Source organism: Medicago truncatula, chromosome 4, assembly GCF_003473485.1.
Source record: "Medicago truncatula cultivar Jemalong A17 chromosome 4, MtrunA17r5.0-ANR, whole genome shotgun sequence".
In the NCBI taxonomy this organism is placed as follows: domain Eukaryota; kingdom Viridiplantae; phylum Streptophyta; class Magnoliopsida; order Fabales; family Fabaceae; genus Medicago; species Medicago truncatula.
This window is the reverse complement of record NC_053045.1, coordinates 47,157,252-47,176,059: the sequence shown is the minus strand read 5'-3', so window position 1 is coordinate 47,176,059 and position 18,808 is coordinate 47,157,252. Positions and strand designations below refer to the sequence as shown.

General features: G+C 33.1%; 1 protein-coding gene across 1 annotated transcript; it reads left to right on the top strand.

Annotated features, from left to right (window-relative positions):
- Positions 1-14,214: 14,214 nt before the first annotated feature.
- Positions 14,215-18,244, top strand: LOC25493478 (probable inactive receptor kinase At5g67200). Its single transcript, XM_013601984.3, has 2 exons — positions 14,215-16,022; positions 17,319-18,244. The coding sequence occupies exons 1-2, from the start codon at positions 14,678-14,680 to the stop codon at positions 17,876-17,878; spliced, it is 1,905 nt and encodes a 634-aa protein (XP_013457438.1). The 5' UTR covers positions 14,215-14,677; the 3' UTR covers positions 17,879-18,244.
- Positions 18,245-18,808: the final 564 nt, after the last annotated feature.

Here is an 18,808-nt window from a genome sequence, read left to right as displayed (position 1 = left end):
AGATAAGAATAAATTTATATATTAAAAAAAAATATAACAAACACGATATAAATATATATTTTCTTTTTCATTTAAAAAATGTAACAACATGGTAGTAAGCATGTTGCACAGATTCAACGTTCATGTGCACAAATTTGACATTTTATAAATATGACTTCGTTGTTCTTAGCCATGCTATGCTAGCATGTTCGAAGTTGAAGTAAACTAGGTTTGTGCCTTATTTGAGTTTCATAGTTAACAAATCAAGATTTTCATGGCAATCTCATGATAAAGGCCTTCACTTCTTGAGTGCACGAAAGGTATTTTTTGTACAGTGTGTAGTAAAAAAGGTGTTCATAACACATGCAACGGAATAAAGTTTGGATCTATTTTGCGCATAAATTATAAAATTATAAATTAGATACTAAAAGTGTACCTTTGTATCAATTCTTGAAGCATGAAAATTCTTCAATGATATGAAGACTCTACGTGTATCCACACCGAGACCAATTCTTACTCTCAACCTTTGAGTAGTGGAACTAGAAAAACTAGAGCATATTTCTTGTTGTTGTGGTGTGTTTTTTTATGATCAAATCACTTAAGGTCTATTTATAGATCAAACACACTACTATCAAATAGAATGTGTTGACTCATCTTAATGATTCTTTTAAATTCATATGGTCAATCATTGTAAATGCAATTAACATATGTTAATGTTAATTTACTTAAAAAGAAAGAAAAACGTTTGACTAATATGAAGACATTGACCATCTTTAACTTCATATAATTGTGTATAACACACACATAAAGATCATTTCCATATGTGTACACAATTGACCATATGAATAAATTAAGAATCTCCGACATACAATTTAATTTTTCGTTTATTTCAAAAATAAATAATTATAATATGCTCACATATATTATTTGTATTCTTTGTACTAGCAAAACAATACAATAATATTCCACTTAAAAAATTTATATTTTGATTAATTAAATTCTTCAATTTAATCATCAAATAATAAAGTTATTCTTTAGTAAGAATTAGAACACTCGTTTGTGTATGACCCTGTAGGTTCAATACTAAACTGGTAATAGATTAATCAAATTAATATATTAATCAAGGTAGGCGTCTAGTAACACTCCTTAACGTCCAGGTAGTATGAAGTATTATTTTACTTTCAAGAACCAAATAGAATGACATAATATTTTTCTTCCGTCGTTACAACTCTTGTTAACTCTAGAGCATGGTACAATTGTCAAACTCTAATAAGTTAACATATATGACTTAAGAAACCCATTTCTTCTTTCATTTTAGTTTCCCTGGCCAGGGTTTTGATTTTATCATAGAGTTCAAACTCATTACCAAGAGTTGACGGATCCCATCTTGATTAGTCATTAATTATACAAGTATTTAATCGTATCCAATATCCTTTCAACTAGCACCCTAAGGTATTATGTGTTCAGAATCAAAATACAATAAATAACATGTTAATTACTATGACAATCTCAGGTCGAAGAAAATTATTATATTATTTCTTGAGAACTTTTCTATTGACAATTTGAGGTAATATCGACCATTAGAAATTCTCAGTTGAGTCAGTTCAATGATCACATCTCTATATGCATCATCTATATATGTAATTTAATAAATGAGACTTATTAATCTTTATCCAATAAAGACTATCACATATATATTGATCTATCCAGATTATTGATGTCCTATTCACAACAATCATACGATCAAGAACAATTTAGATTAAAAAATAATAAAAGACTTGTTTCTCATTATCATAATCTCTATCATGATAACAAGTCTATAATTTTAATCAAGGACATTATCAAATTAACTATTTCACTAAACAGTAAACAAGATAATGAATATTTATTAATTCTAAAATTGGTTACATAATTGATTGGATCTTAGGCATCTCCAACAATCTCCCACTTGCACTAGAGCCAATCAGTCATGTATTTCAATCCTATTCCCCACTTGTGCTTGTCAAAGACATTTATGCCAAGTGCCTTGGTGAATGGATCTGCTGCATTCTCTTTTCCATCCACCTTTTCAATCTTGACGTCACCACGTTCAATAATCTCTCTGATTAAGTGATATCTTCGAAGAATGTGTTTCGATTTCTGGTGTGATCTTGGCTCCTTTGCTTGAGCAATCGCTCCATTATTGTCACACAATAATGGTACAGAATCTTTTATCGAAGGGACCACTCCAAGTTCAGATATAAACTTTTTCATCCAAACAGCCTCTTTAGCAGCCTCACTTGCTGCTATATATTCGGCTTCTGTAGTCGAATCTGCTACTGTGGCTTGTTTGGAACTTTTCCAACTTACTGCACCACCATTCAAGGTGAAGACATAACCTGAAATAGATTTACTATCATCTTTATCAGATGCAAAACTTGCATCAGTGGAATCTCCATAGATGAGGAATTGGTCTTTAGTTCTTCTTAAGTACTTAAGAATGGTCTTAACCACTTTCCAATGTTCCTCACCTGGGTTTGCTTGATATCGACTTGTTACACCAAGTGCATAAGCGACATCAGGACGTGTACAAGTCATGGTGTACATGATAGCTCCCACTGCGCTAGCATATGGTACTCTACTCATGCGTTCTCTCTCTTCAGGAGTTTTCGGACAATCCTCCCTACTAAGAGTAACTCCAATTCCTACAGGTAAATACCCTCGTTTGGAATTTTCCATGTTATACCTCCTTAAGATGGTATCAATGTACATAGACTGAGAGAGTCCAAGCAACCTTTTAGATCTATCTCTATAAATCTTTATTCCTAAGATATAGGCTGCTTCACCTAAGTCTTTCATGGAGAACTGCTCAGATAACCAAACCTTTGTACTTTGCATTGCTGGTATATCATTTCCAAAAAATAATATGTCATCGACATATAACACTAAGAAAATGATAGTGCTCCCACTTACCTTTTTGTAAACACAAGGTTCTTCTTCACATTTAACAAAATTGAACTTTTCAATTGTATTGTTAAAACGAATATTCCAACTTCTAGATGCTTGTTTCAATCCATAGATTGACCGTTGCAACTTGCATACTTTGTTATGATCAGACATGGATGTGAACCCTTCAGGTTGTGTCATATACACTTCCTCTTTTAGCTCACCATTAAGGAAAGCGGTTTTTACATCCATTTGCCATATTTCATAATCATAGTATGCTGCTATGGCGAGTAGAATACGAATCGATTTGATCATTGCCACAGGGGAAAAGGTTTCGTCATAATCAATTCCTTCTTTTTGACGATAACCTTTGGCAACAAGACGAGCTTTATAGGTTTCAACCTTTCCATCTGCTCCAATCTTTTTCTTGTAAACCCATTTACAACCAATAGATTTAATATCCTTTGAAGCCTCAACCAAAGTCCAAACTTTGTTGATCCTCATCGATTCCATTTCAGATTCCATAGCACTTTGCCATTTATCACGATCCAAGCTTTGCATAGCCTCTTTATAGCTCTTAGGATCATCATCATTATGATAATCCTCATTCGAAGTTTCATCTTGCACCATTAAATTTAATCTTGCAGGTGCACGATGTTCTCGACTAGATCTTCTAAGAGGCTCTTGCACTGGATTGATTTGTTGTTGAACATGTTCTAAGATTGGTTCATTAACCTGTTCTTGAACTGTAAGTGGTTCTTGAGCTAAAGTAGTCGAGGTTGGTATCCTTGGTGTTAATTTTAAAATATCAACGCAAGGATGTTCAACCTCATTCATACTCTCTTGAGCATTTGGGGTTTCATCATTTTCTTGATCTTCATCAAGCTCTATTTCTTTACCATGGCTACCTTCAGCAAGAAATTCCCTTTCAAGAAAGGTTCCTCCTCTAGCCACAAACACTTTATGATCAGAAGGATGGTAGAAATAATAACCCATTGTTTCTTTTGGATACCCAATGAACCTACACTTACTAGACCTCGCATCAAGTTTATCTGTTTGCAATCTCTTAACATAAGCAGGACAACCCCAAATTCTAATATGTTTTAGATTTGGTTTACGTCCTTTCCATATATCATATGGAGTTGTAGAGACAGATTTTGAAGGCACTTTATTTAGAAGATAAGCAGCAGCTTCCAAAGCATATCCCCATAAATTTAATGGGAGATCAGTGAACCCCATCATAGATCTAACCATATCTAATAAATTTCGATTTCTCCTTTCAGATACACCATTGTGTTGTGGTGTACCTGGAGGTGTCCACTGTGAGAGAATCCCATTCTCTTTTAGATAATCAATGAAATTATTACTAAGATATTCTCCCCCTCTATCAGATCTAAGCATTTTGATGCTTTTACCGGTTTGTTTTTCTACTTCACTGCGAAATCTTTTGAACATTTCAAATGATTCAGATTTATGTTTCATAAGATACAAAAATCCAAACCTAGACATATCATCAGTGAAAGTGATAAAATAAGAATATCCTCCTTTGGCTTGAATTTTCATAAGTCCACAAACATCTGTATGTATTAGCCCTAATAATTCAGAAGCTCTCTCTCCACTTCCAATAAATGGAGATTTAGTCATTTTTCCTTTGAGGCAAGATTCACAGGTTTCATATGATTCATAATCATAATTGTCAAGGTAACCTTCCTTGTGTAACTTGTTAATTCTTTTCTCACTAATGTGACCGAGCCTACAATGCCAAAGGTAAGTTTTATTTAATTGATTATCTCTTCCTCTCTTGGAACCGGAAGAAACATGCAAAATAGAATTATAATTTACATTCGGTAAGACATATATGCCCCGTTGGAGACAACCATTCGCATATAAATCATCATTATGATAAATAGAGCAAATATTATTATTGAAGGTAATACGAAAACCACACTTGTCCAACATAGAAATTGAAATTACATTTGAAATAAATTCTGGAACGTAATAACAATTTTCTAACACTAGCACTCTGCCAGTGGGCATTATTAATGAGACTGATCCTACGGCTACAGCAGCAACATTTGCTCCATTCCCAACTTGAAGGTTCACTTCACCTTTATTCAGCCTTTTGGTTATCCGCAGTCCCTGTAACGTATTACAGATGTTAAAGCTACTACCAGTATCTAATACCCATATTGTAGGATCTGTAACAGTTAAAGAAATCATGAAAACATTTTTCATTAATATCTTACCTTGTTTCTTCAGAGAATCAAGATACTTCTTGCAATTTCTCTTCCAATGCCCCTTCTCCTTACAGTAGAAGCATTCAACATCAACTTGATTGACATTGACCTTTTTGTGCTTGGTTTTGGTCACACCACCAGTAGGTCCAAAAGGTTTCTTTTTTGGATTAAACTTTCCTTTACCCTTTTTCTTAAAGGTCTTACCAACAACCATGACAGCTTCTTTCTTCTTTTCAGAGGTAAATTGATTCTCATAATCAATCAACAAGTTAAGCATCTCATGCAAATCAGAGCCCATCTTGTTCATATTAAAATTCACAACAAATTGTGAAAATGAATCAGGAAGTGATTGCAGAATCAAATCTTGAGAAAGCTCTTTCCCAATATTGCACCCCAACTTCTCAAGTTGTTCGATGAGATCAATCATCTTAAGCACATGGGGTCCAACTTGATCATTTTCACTCAATGAGGACCTGAACAGAGTTTTAGACAACTGATATCTAGCTGTCCTACTTTGACCACCGTACATCTTCTTAAGATGTTCGATAATTTCAGATGGATTCATATCCTCATGTTGCCTCTGAAGGTTAGAACTCATGGAAGCTAGCATGATGCACTTAGTAGTGAGACGTTGCTCCAAGTACTTCTCATAAGTCTTGGTAGCTTCAACATCGGTTGCATCAACCGGTGCAGTCACAACAGGCTTATCAATGATGTCGATTAGTTTTTCGTGCATGAGAACAATTCTCGTGTTACGGTACCAATCATCAAAATTGGGTTCAACCAATTTTCCAGATTCAAGTATTCCACGGAGCGAAAGAGAAGACATACTGTTTTATCATATAAAATGTTTATAATGTGAGAACATTAAAAATAAAAATAAAAATGGGAGATCACTTAAAAGTAATATATAAAACACTTGGTTGTCAAGTCGTTTCTCATATATAAGTTTTAAGTCATGATGTATCATATACAGAAAATAAATATCATACCACATATAAGTTCCTGGTTGTCAGGACAATCATATTAGTGTATATATTTATTATAAATTATAAATTAATTCTATCACTCCTCCGGGTAGTCCAGACGTTAAGTATATAATTAATTTTAAATATACATCATATGCTATAATTAGTCGTTAAATACAAGTTTTCTGGTAGTCAGATCAACTCTTGAATTTTACTACTAATTATATATAATAAAACATTTTTATCATTTATTATAATTAATTATTAATTATAAGTTTCCTGGTAGTCAGGCCATTTCTTATTATTGACAATTAATTATATAATAAAATTGTATCTTATACAAAATTAATACACGATATACTAATATCAATATTATTATTATAATATAACACAGCACATATATATATATACATTCCGGAAAGCATAAGGAAGTTGAAATTCATATAACATATGCAATTAGTTTAGTTTATTTATTTATCATCATATGATATAGAAAACTTACGAAATTGAATATGCACATGTACTGGAAGATTACGAAAATAAATAAATATACATCTCATGTATTTTAATAGATAACAAGCTAGTAATCGCCGTTACATCACAAATTTGTAATTTTAAAATATCAACATATATATTGCTGTAACGATGATTACTTCAAACAAAATAAATTTCAGCTTTGTTAAGGTTCTGAAATTATAATTTAAACGCAAAAGACCCAAGGCTCTGATACCAATTGTAGTAAAAAAGGTGTTCATAACACATGCAACGGAATAAAGTTTGGATCTATTTTGCGCATAAATTATAAAATTATAAATTAGATACTAAAAGTGTACCTTTGTATCAATTCTTGAAGCATGAAAATTCTTCAATGATATGAAGACTCTACGTGTATCCACACCGAGACCAATTCTTACTCTCAACCTTTGAGTAGTGGAACTAGAAAAACTAGAGCATATTTCTTGTTGTTGTGGTGTGTTTTTTATGATCAAATCACTTAAGGTCTATTTATAGATCAAACACACTACTATCAAATAGAATGTGTTGACTCATCTTAATGATTCTTTTAAATTCATATGGTCAATCATTGTAAATGCAATTAACATATGTTAATGTTAATTTACTTAAAAAGAAAGAAAAACGTTTGACTAATATGAAGACATTGACCATCTTTAACTTCATATAATTGTGTATAACACACACATAAAGATCATTTCCATATGTGTACACAATTGACCATATGAATAAATTAAGAATCTCCGACATACAATTTAATTTTTCGTTTATTTCAAAAATAAATAATTATAATATGCTCACATATATTATTTGTATTCTTTGTACTAGCAAAACAATACAATAATATTCCACTTAAAAAATTTATATTTTGATTAATTAAATTCTTCAATTTAATCATCAAATAATAAAGTTATTCTTTAGTAAGAATTAGAACACTCGTTTGTGTGTGACCCTGTAGGTTCAATACTAAACTGGTAATAGATTAATCAAATTAATATATTAATCAAGGTAGGCGTCTAGTAACACTCCTTAACGTCCAGGTAGTATGAAGTATTATTTTACTTTCAAGAACCAAATAGAATGACATAATATTTTTCTTCCGTCGTTACAACTCTTGTTAACTCTAGAGCATGGTACAATTGTCAAACTCTAATAAGTTAACATATATGACTTAAGAAACCCATTTCTTCTTTCATTTTAGTTTCCCTGGCCAGGGTTTTGATTTTATCATAGAGTTCAAACTCATTACCAAGAGTTGACGGATCCCATCTTGATTAGTCATTAATTATACAAGTATTTAATCGTATCCAATATCCTTTCAACTAGCACCCTAAGGTATTATGTGTTCAGAATCAAAATACAATAAATAACATGTTAATTACTATGACAATCTCAGGTCGAAGAAAATTATTATATTATTTCTTGAGAACTTTTCTATTGACAATTTGAGGTAATATCGACCATTAGAAATTCTCAGTTGAGTCAGTTCAATGATCACATCTCTATATGCATCATCTATATATGTAATTTAATAAATGAGACTTATTAATCTTTATCCAATAAAGACTATCACATATATATTGATCTATCCAGATTATTGATGTCCTATTCACAACAATCATACGATCAAGAACAATTTAGATTAAAAAATAATAAAAGACTTGTTTCCCATTATCATAATCTCTATCATGATAACAAGTCTATAATTTTAATCAAGGACATTATCAAATTAACTATTTCACTAAACAGTAAACAAGATAATGAATATTTATTAATTCTAAAATTGGTTACATAATTGATTGGATCTTGGGCATCTCCAACACAGTGTTGTTTTATGAGTCCACTATGCAATACATCAATATTAATATGTCAAGTGATTTAATTTAATTTTTGATACAGAGTATATCAAATGAAGTGATTTATTTATACGTGCTTCAAACTAAATTAATTTTGGTTACCCTGAACAAGTTACACATAATGTCTTGTTTTTGTAGTGATGCTCAACATTATAGCTACTTGCCCATCAAAGACAAGTTTCATATTATGTTTGGTTCCAGGTGTCAAAATTGTTTTTAGATATTTTTTTTTGAAGGAATTGTTTTTAGATATGTAAAATTTATTTTGACATGTATTGATATTTTTAAGTAGAATTAATTTTACCTCTTGAATTGATTATAAATCGAAGTTCGGATTTATAGTTTTAGACTCCAAACGTGATTTTTACACTCGAATTTATTGTTGACTTTTAGGAACAAACACACATAAACAATTCTTAGGCACATTCTATTAAATTGATTTTTCCAAATCTACCACTTTCATAAATTTGATTCTTACAATTTACTCTTTGCCTGTTTTCCTAACCTAACATTTGAGAGAGAGCAACCATTTTGCATTATCTGATAATTTATGGTTAAGAATGGGAACAAAAGTTGGGCAAAAGTTATTATGTGCTCAAAATCACATTATGAATGGTGCTTTGCATTGATAATCATTAATCGTATATAGCCATGTGTGATACAAAGTTTAAACATAGACACACTTCAGAATCAAGACAATTAATTTAGAAATGGTGATTAGTAAAATTAAACTTAAAATTGGAAAGAAGTGAACAATAAAACCAATTACGACTTGGTATTTCTTCATTCTTTCATTGAGAAAATTGATTTTCGCAATGTAGTGAACTATATTTATAAGTGGAAGAAAAAAACATAATAAAAGAGGATGGTTCAAAACTTTAAATCTTTCATAGTAGCTTCAGTTCTGCATAAGTTGTTGAACACATTGAGCATCTGTTTTCTGGAGTAAGAACAACATATACACAATAACATGATGAGGTATATTGCTCACAGTTGTAGCACTCGAGTCGATAGTGTGTGATGTGATTAATTAAAATGTGCTATCAAAGTAGTACATACTTTTTCTGTAGGATTATTTTTTGGTCCTTAATAATACTTTAGGAGCCGAATCCCTTGCCGGCCCACAAGGAAGTTGATTATGAATACATTAGAAGAGTTCTTATTTTTTTTTAAGACAAGCATCATATGTTTCACTTCAACATTAGACTCACTCACATAGCAGAAATATCACTCTTAGAAAGTATTGTGACTGCAAAGAATGAAAATCCAAACAGATACTCTGGTGGTAGCGAATTGTGTTGGTTTTGGATTTCTAAACTGTTAGTATTTTGAATTTCCAAGTCTATTTTGAAAAATAATTGTTATGTATCGAAGTTGTTACTGGATTGAGTCACAACGAGGTCGTTCTCTTACGTTTCGTGACACTGTCTAAAATTGTACAAGATAAACTATTAACCACACTACCTCTAGTATAAAAAAAGCCCAACTACAACCATTGCGCTCTAGAAAATCGTTCGAGACTTACACCCTCAAACATGGCTATTAAGACCACTCGAATTTAATACTGAAACCACTGTTATATGGTATTGAGACCACTCAAATATGGTGTTTCGATCATTCTGAATTTTAACTTCTCCAAAATATCAATATGGTACTACGACCATTCAAATATGGTGTTGCACCATTCTAATATATATTTTTTTAAGAATAAAAAATGGTATATATAATCACACAAACAGAGACGCCTCTCTAGTACAATACATACCAAAGAAGATGCTCAAAATACAGAGTTTCTGTTAAGCAATTACACAATTAAGCAGTCACTCGATACACAAACAAGTTAACGGGTCCGATCATCACTGCTGACAACAAAAAGCAACCATCAGTATGAATAAAACTTAACCTTATCTATAAGCTCCATATTAGGAGTGTGAGAATTATTAAAAAGACTATTGTTACGGTCATTCCACACTAGCCAAACACAAAGAAGCCATTCTAATATCTAACTTCTCCAAGAATCGAAGAAGAATATATTTTAAGATCATTCATAATTTTTTGAAAGGATATTATACCGAAAAATGGACTATGATTTTAAAATATTATTTATTCCAAAGGGACATAAAAATATTGAAGGGACTATGCTCTCAAGACCTTTCTTAATTTCGAAGGGACATTATACCGAATAGGGACTATGGTCTTAAGAACACTCTTGATTTTGAAGGGACAGAAAAAGGAGATGAGGAGAAGAATAGCTCGTTAACACAAGTTAGAGGGAGAACACAAGCTGGAGGGAGAAGAGAGAAAGAGTTCTAGAAACCTCAATAGAACTCTTTGGTGTGATTTTTGAACTGAGGTGAGATTGTATTAACTGTTTTAACTAAAATTGCGACAATAGTTAATCTAATGGATAAGATCAATAGGAAACTTAACCACTAATTAGTTCAAGAACACTTGTGATAAGATAAAAAAGAAACAAATCCACAAAAGTGTAGGAAACAAACTCATTGAATATGAACCAAGGAAAGATAGAAAACTCAATTGAATTCTTATTCTTATCACAACCAACATAAGATAAATTTATGCGAAGTGATATACACGAATAAAAATAATAATTACTATTATTTTTAAAAATAATAATTACGATTATTTTTATCATTATCAAATATTAAAAATTGAGCTTTTCTATCATGTTAAGAAGTTTAAAATAATAGTTTTGTCTCGAAACTTGTGCATTTTATATTAAATATGTAGTTTGTCAATAAATAGTTGTTGTTTTTTAATAAAAACTTACCACTTTTAGTTGATATATCAAACCTAGGTGATTTGTACGATTTCAAATAATGGTACATTAGTTTTTTAAAATTAAAATCCATCCAAATTTAAGGTAAGCATTTAAGCGCAATCTTATCCATTGATCTTTATTAATATCAAGTCAATGGTCCTTGTTAAACTGGTTTAAGATGGGGAAATATATCAATTTCGCCATGCTAAACGTTGCCATAAAAAAAAAATACTTACAAAAATCCAATGAAACATAATTTCTCTATCAAATATACTCAAAAGGTACAATTCTCTCTTTTTGTTAACATTCAACAAAGTGATAAACGGTAAACAAAAACAAAAAGAAGCGATCAACTAGTAAGTTCTAAAAAATAAAAATTAATAAACAAAGTGATTATCATCATTGATAATTGCTAACCCTAAATCACCTGTTTCATTCTGTGAGAGCACTTAATTTTTTTGATTAAAAGGATTTTTATTTTTTTTGCATGTTTATGCTTTTGTTTAAATGACTTCGGTCCAAAATGATCATGATGACACATCCTTTGGTGCATAAAACTAACAGTGACATTGGTGGTGTGAATACTCTTTTTTGGGTCACGTAGTAATCCAAAGTTGGCACATATTGAAATTGTGGAGAAAAAGAGGAACACGCTGGGACCTCCACGTGATAAAAAGGATGGCACATATTTTAAGCACGATCAATTATTGATCTCATGCAGTAATTTGAGTAGAAGAATGTTTCATTGTTCATTCAATAAACTCAATTGAAGTGACAATTTGGCTTTTAGGGAGTTGCACATTTCCACAACAAAGCAATAAACCCATGTGGGTTTCACAAGTTGGGACTGAATTGTTACTCTCATTAACATAAGCATATGATAAAATGAACACTGCAGAACATGTTTGTGGTAGAAAATGAGTTCTACATGACAAGATGCATTTTGGGGAAATTGATTTTGAACAAACTTCATAGGAAGTGTTTGCTCTAGAATTAGCAAGGCAAACTTCAATATAAAGAAAGTGTTACATATAGGAAGCTAAAATAATCTTATGAATTGGACCACATTAAAAAAATTGAGCATGCCACAAAACAGCTCTCAAGCCTTTCAAGTTTCAACCGTCAAACCAGAAGTATGGAGACCAAATAGATGCTCCCAAGGCTTTTAGAGTACAATAAGTGCTAGAAGGAATGTTTTCCAAAACTGGACCAGAGATTGAACAAGTGAGACTTTCGGGCCATGGTTCAATTAGTCGAATCAGATGACTATGAATAAGTAGAAGTACTAAATGTATTTTAAAAACTAGAAATAAGTGAAAGAACGTATATGTTCTATCATATGTAGTTTAATTTGGTTCGATTTGATTCGTATAGAAAGAAACAAAACGGTGGTTATATACCAACTGGCTCTCCATTTACGAGTATAAATTGATATTCCTAGTATCTGATATCCAACTCATCAAAACTAATCATCAAAATATCGAGTTTAAGCATCATCGAATAGATCATAACATTAACTCATTTTAGTGAAACCAATAAACTACAATTGATATCTGAGACTGCTGTGGAGGAGGCTCTGGAAGTGGAAGTTACCTGAGGAGCACAAATCTATGTTGAATACGCATGTAAATGTAGCCACTCCTCAGATTTTCTCTTCTCCAACTACTTGTTCCCTCCCTACTAGGCCACATTATAAGATTGATGTTAATATTGGCCCAGAGAACAATTTATAGGGCATTGGCATTATTGTTAGAGATGCATATGGGTTTGTGTTTATTAGCAGTAGCCATCTGGTCGGTTGATGAATATGGAGGATATTCTCTTAATGTGATTAGAGGGATGCATGGCAACTCAAAGATTATTCTTACTTTGGTTTGTTAATGGTCACATAATTAGTTGTTGTCATTTTTGTATGCTAAATCATGTCAATAGAACCACTAATGTTGACGCGTATCATTTAGCTAAATCTGTTTATCTTTCACTAATTCTATTTGAATTGTGGAAATGGAATGTCCTTTATTTCTTTCTTTGTTGCAACCGATTTAGTTGCTAAATAAAATCTTTAAAAATAGTACTAATGAAATCATTTTTCAAACTTCAAACTTTTGTTTATATGAATCGGATATACTGCGAAGATTAATCTCTTAAACCTGACTGCATTCCCGGATATGTATTCGACCCTAGGATCTCTAATTAAGTTGAAAGAGATTTCTTATCATCGATTGAATTTTCAAACTTCAAACTTTATTATTATGTATCTTTTAACAAAAAATAGTGCTAATAGATAAAGTTTGGTTTTTTTAATTTACAAGGGAGATAAAGTTTGGTTGTTGTTAACCAAATTGTTCAGAAGAACTCGGGTTCGATTCTTGATAGAACAATCATTGGCTAAATTATCCTTACCTTACAACTGAACTCCGAATTATTAGGACTTATTTTCCTCAGAACGGGGGTAACACCAAAAAAAAAAAAAAAAAGTTTGGTTGTTGTTATACTATTAAATTACAGTAGTATGAAATGGCAATTTGGTGATCTTTAATTGAATGTCATGTAAAATACTTTTACCCTAACATTGCATTCTCAATTCTCATCAATGCACTCAAATTTAAAAACAAAGAAGCCTGTAAAGTGCATCAAAAGAGAAACGAAAGAACGAAATCATCATGAAATATAGTTAACAACGTTTAGCACATCAGAAGTAGTTAAATAGTTCTAACCGTACCATTTTGGAGTTGTCATATTCAATCCTGATTCACCAATGCTTCTTCAATAAGACTCCCATTGTTTATTTAAGCTTTTCTTGTGAACAATTTTTTATTACTAATGAGACAAGATAGTGACAATGCACATGTCATTCTTTAGTTTTATGTTCCGGAATTTGGTTGGTGCAATATTTGACATTCAAGATTCAGACTATGGTTTTCGCATTTTGTGCTGTGTACATGCGGCTCACGGGCGTGCAGAGCAGAGTGGGACTTGGAAGTCCAGCACTCAATCTTCAAATTATGCAATATAAATAAATAAAATTGAAGTGACACACTGTGTACACAGTTGAGTTCACATGTATAGAAAGAAAGAAACAAAGTAAAAACCCAAAATAATTTCCACCGTTCCTCACTTTCACAGTTCACTCACGTGAGTGCTACTAGAATTCCAGCTGCTCCGCACTACTTCCTACTACCACCCATTAGCATTAGTAGCACTTTCAACCTTACTCTTCTTTACACTCTTCATTCACACATAGGTCAGGTCACTCGATTCTATCTACACTTTCCTCATTTTTTTACTACTACTACTACTACAAATCATGTTTCTGTTTTCACACCCCCCTCAAAACACTCAAAACCAAACACATTCCGAATCACAAAGAGTACCACCACTACCAGTACCTTACTTTTGCATACACATACACTAAACATGCCTCGTTTAATAACACCCTTCTTCCCTCTCTTCTTTTTCTTCACATTAGCTTCCTCTACCAACTCTACACTATCACAAGACGCAGTATCTTTACTATCGTTTAAACAAAACGCAGACCAAAACAACAAACTACTCTATACAATAAACGAACCTTATGATTACTGCGAATGGCAAGGAGTCAAATGTGCACAAGGCAGAGTAGTACGCTACGTTGTTCAATCGTTAAACCTCACCGGTTTTTTCTCACCAAACACGTTAACCCGGCTCGACCAACTCCGAGTCATGAGCCTCCGTAACAACTCGCTCTCTGGACCTATTCCAGATCTTTCTCCACTTACAAACCTCAAATCACTCTTCCTCGACCGGAATAATTTCTCCGGTTCATTCCCTCCTTCCATTCTCTTCCTCCATAGACTCATCACTCTTTCACTCTCTCATAACAACCTCACTGGTTCACTTCCGGTTCAGTTAACTCTCCTCGACCGTCTTATTATTCTCCGCCTCGACTCTAACTCATTCACCGGTTCTCTTCCTTCTTTTAACCAAACTGATTTAAAAGTTTTTAACATCTCCGCTAATAACCTCACCGGTCCGGTTCCTGTTACGAAAACTCTTTCACGGTTTAAACCGGCTTTGTTTTCAGATAACCCGGGTTTATGTGGTGAGATTATTCATAAACAATGCGGTCATCGTTCTAGATTCTTTGGTGGTTCTTCAAACGCCACCGCGCCGTTGAGTCAAAGCGAGGAATCGCAGGGAATCGTGGTGGTTCCTTCTTCAAAGAGAAACAAAAACCACAAAAAAACCGGTTTGGTTATCGGGTTCATAGTTGCTGGTTTTATATTTCTAGCTGTTTCTACTATTATTGTAATTGCATTGGTTAAAAAGCAGAACACCGGAGAAAAATCAGAGTCACCGGAAAATTTACAGTCTTCTACTTCACCGGCAATGGAGGTATTGGAAGTGAGAACGGAAAATGATACGAAAGTGAAGAAAATGGAAGAAGCGCACAAGAGTGGGAAGTTAGTGTTCTGCTGTGGTGAAGTGCAGGAGTATACACTGGAGCAGCTGATGAGAGCTTCTGCTGAGCTTTTAGGAAGAGGGAATGTGGGGGCGACGTACAAGGCGGTGATGGATTCACGGTTGATTTTGACTGTGAAGAGGTTGGATGCCGAAAAAACTGGTGGGACGAGTGGGGAGGATTTTCAGAAGCATATGGAGATGGTGGGGAGGCTTTGTCATCCCAATTTGGTTCCTTTGAAGGCATTTTTTCAGGCTAAGGGAGAGAGGCTTGTTATCTATGAGTATCAACCTAATGGAAGCCTCTTCAATCTTGTTCATGGTATTTGTTAATTAATTGATTAAATTTTTTAAGCATTTGTGTTTTTATGGTATTTAGTGCACATTTGGTTTTGCAGTAACTAAAATTTATTTTGAATAAATTGATGGGTTGAAGTTAAAATGGTCTATGTTTGTATACATACATTGTTAAAATGAGTTTAAAAATCAATTCTAGTTTAAAAAACTCTGATTACAAGGTGTATAATTGATTCTGACATGTTTGGTTGCTATCGAGTAAAATTGGTTCTGACTCACCATCGCACAACCAAACATACACCGAGCTTACTATTTTTATGGTCCGGGTCATGCTAACTTTTACATGAATGTAAATATGATGATGTTATTTTCTATTTCTGCTGGGTTATTACATTTATGATATTCGAATTTGTACTGTCAAATTGGGTAATTGGGACAATGCAGCGGTGGAAACGGGAGTTGGGTTTGGACTGTGATGAAGCAAGCAATAAATGGAAGAATAGTGTGGGCAAAAGTTGTGGGGCCTGGTGATGGAATTAGAGTTTGATTTTATGGATCATGTGCTGTCTTGCTATTGGTTGTTCTTGATGTGTGATGTCATGTGTTTGGATTGGCCAATTTGTTGTATGTGTGTATGTGCGCTGTTAACTATTGTTTGATTGTTTTTTTAGGTTTAAATGTGTCATTGGTCCCTGCACTTTCATCAAATTTTGGCATTGGTACCTACACTTTTTTTTGTTTGGCGTTGGTCCCTGCACTTTGTAAAAATATCGGTATTGGTCCCTCTGTTAACTTTCTGTTAAAAAAAAAAACACAAAACTATTGGTATTGGTCCCTGCACTTTGGGACCCAGGTTCCTTTTTTTAGGATAACCACAGTTAAGGAATCTTGGTTGATGGATGATGAATGAAAGATCGTAGGGTCTGTATTTGAATTTTATCAAATTGGCTTTAAAGTATATTTCAAAATGTAAGCTAACATATTTCAAAATGTAAGCTAAAGTCAAGCTTGTGACAGGAGATAATTGAATTCAGCTTGCTTTTGATAAGTTGTATGACATTAATACCCACAATCTTAGGGTTGGGTTGCTTTTGGTACTATGTTTGACTATTTAGGCTAAATGTTTTATTGAATTTGAATGTTTGGCATGTTAAGCGGACTACTATGTTTTCCCATTGTTGATTCAAATTTCTTGTTCTTTTTCAGAAAAATCAACTTTAATTTTTATTAATAATCATTATGTTGGCATCAATCAATTTTGATATGGCCCATTTGATGTTTGGTGATTATTTCAAAAAACTAATGTCTGGGGCATGTGCAGGTTCAAGATCGGCTAGAGCGAAGCCCTTGCATTGGACATCATGCTTAAAAATTGCGGAAGATGTAGCCCATGGACTTGCGTATATTCATCAAGTTTCCTCTCTGGTTCATGGCAATTTAAAATCCTCTAACGTCCTTCTTGGCGAGGACTTTGAAGCTTGTGTTACGGACTATTGTTTAGCCTTCCTTACAGATTCTTCATCGACAGAAGATCCTGATTCTGCAGCCTATAAAGCACCAGAGGTTCGAAAATCTAACCGAAGGGCGACTTCAAAGTCTGATGTGTATGCTTTTGGTGTGTTATTGTTGGAGCTTTTGACAGGTAAACATCCTTCCAAACATCCTTTCCTTGCGCCAGCAGATTTGCAAGATTGGGTTAGGGCAATGAGGGACGATGATTTTAGCGAAGATAACCGGCTAGAAATGCTCACCGAGGTTGCCAGTATTTGCAGTGCAACCTCCCCAGAGCAGAGGCCAGCTATGTGGCAAGTCCTTAAGATGATACAAGGAATAAAGGATAGTGTTTCAATGGAGGAGACTGAACTCACTGGACTCTCATAGTTTGTCAAAATCTGAGTAGATTTTATGCAGAGAAACCAACCGCAGCAATTACTGTCAACTCCTCTTGTTGAAGGTTAAACAAATTTTTTCTTGGAGCAACTTGGGGGAGTGACTTGCATGGCAAGTTTAAAGGTTAAACAGTCATTTTCTGAGGGAATCTTAAGAGTTATACAGCAAAGCATGAGGAACCTTTATGGTTTTAATGTCTGCTGTGGTTGGTTAGTGAGCTGTTTTACTAGTTCTATAACACAAGAAAATGAAATTTATATAAATGTATTTGAGCTTAATTCAAATTTTACACGGTCTATATCTGACAAGCAACAAATGTTTGTATTAAAGCATGATGGTTAAGATCATTGTCAGAGACAAATGCGTACAATAAGAGCATGATAAGATCAATTCAAGTAATTCAGGAAACCAGCATTCAAACAAACTCTACACACCTAAAATCAGGTAAGAAACATGATGGAATGACAAAATCCGAGATAGAGAACCTTCAAAAGTTTATCAACAATGTTAAAAACATACTCATAGTAACAATGAAAACTAAAATCATAAAAAGATACATAAACACCAGGTGATAAGAACCCTTTAGCAATAAAAAGCTCTCAACCATCACAAAGAACACCTCGATGAAACATTTATGACTCAAGTAATGGTGGCCTACATCTTTATTACCATCTCGATTAGTATTAGCATAAAATATCCAAACATCATACCCAAAATCCCTCTATAATTTGCACACTTTGATTGCTCATCAAGATCAATATGAAGCAATTACCTTGATTATTTTTCTCAAAAGTTAGATTTTGTTTGTAGGTTATAAAGTTATTAAATGATTTAAAACAATGTCCTCAAGCTTAGTTTGTAAAGCTGAACAAATTTAACACAGAAATTTACAATCTTGCGTGGTTCAAGATTTGTAGTGTT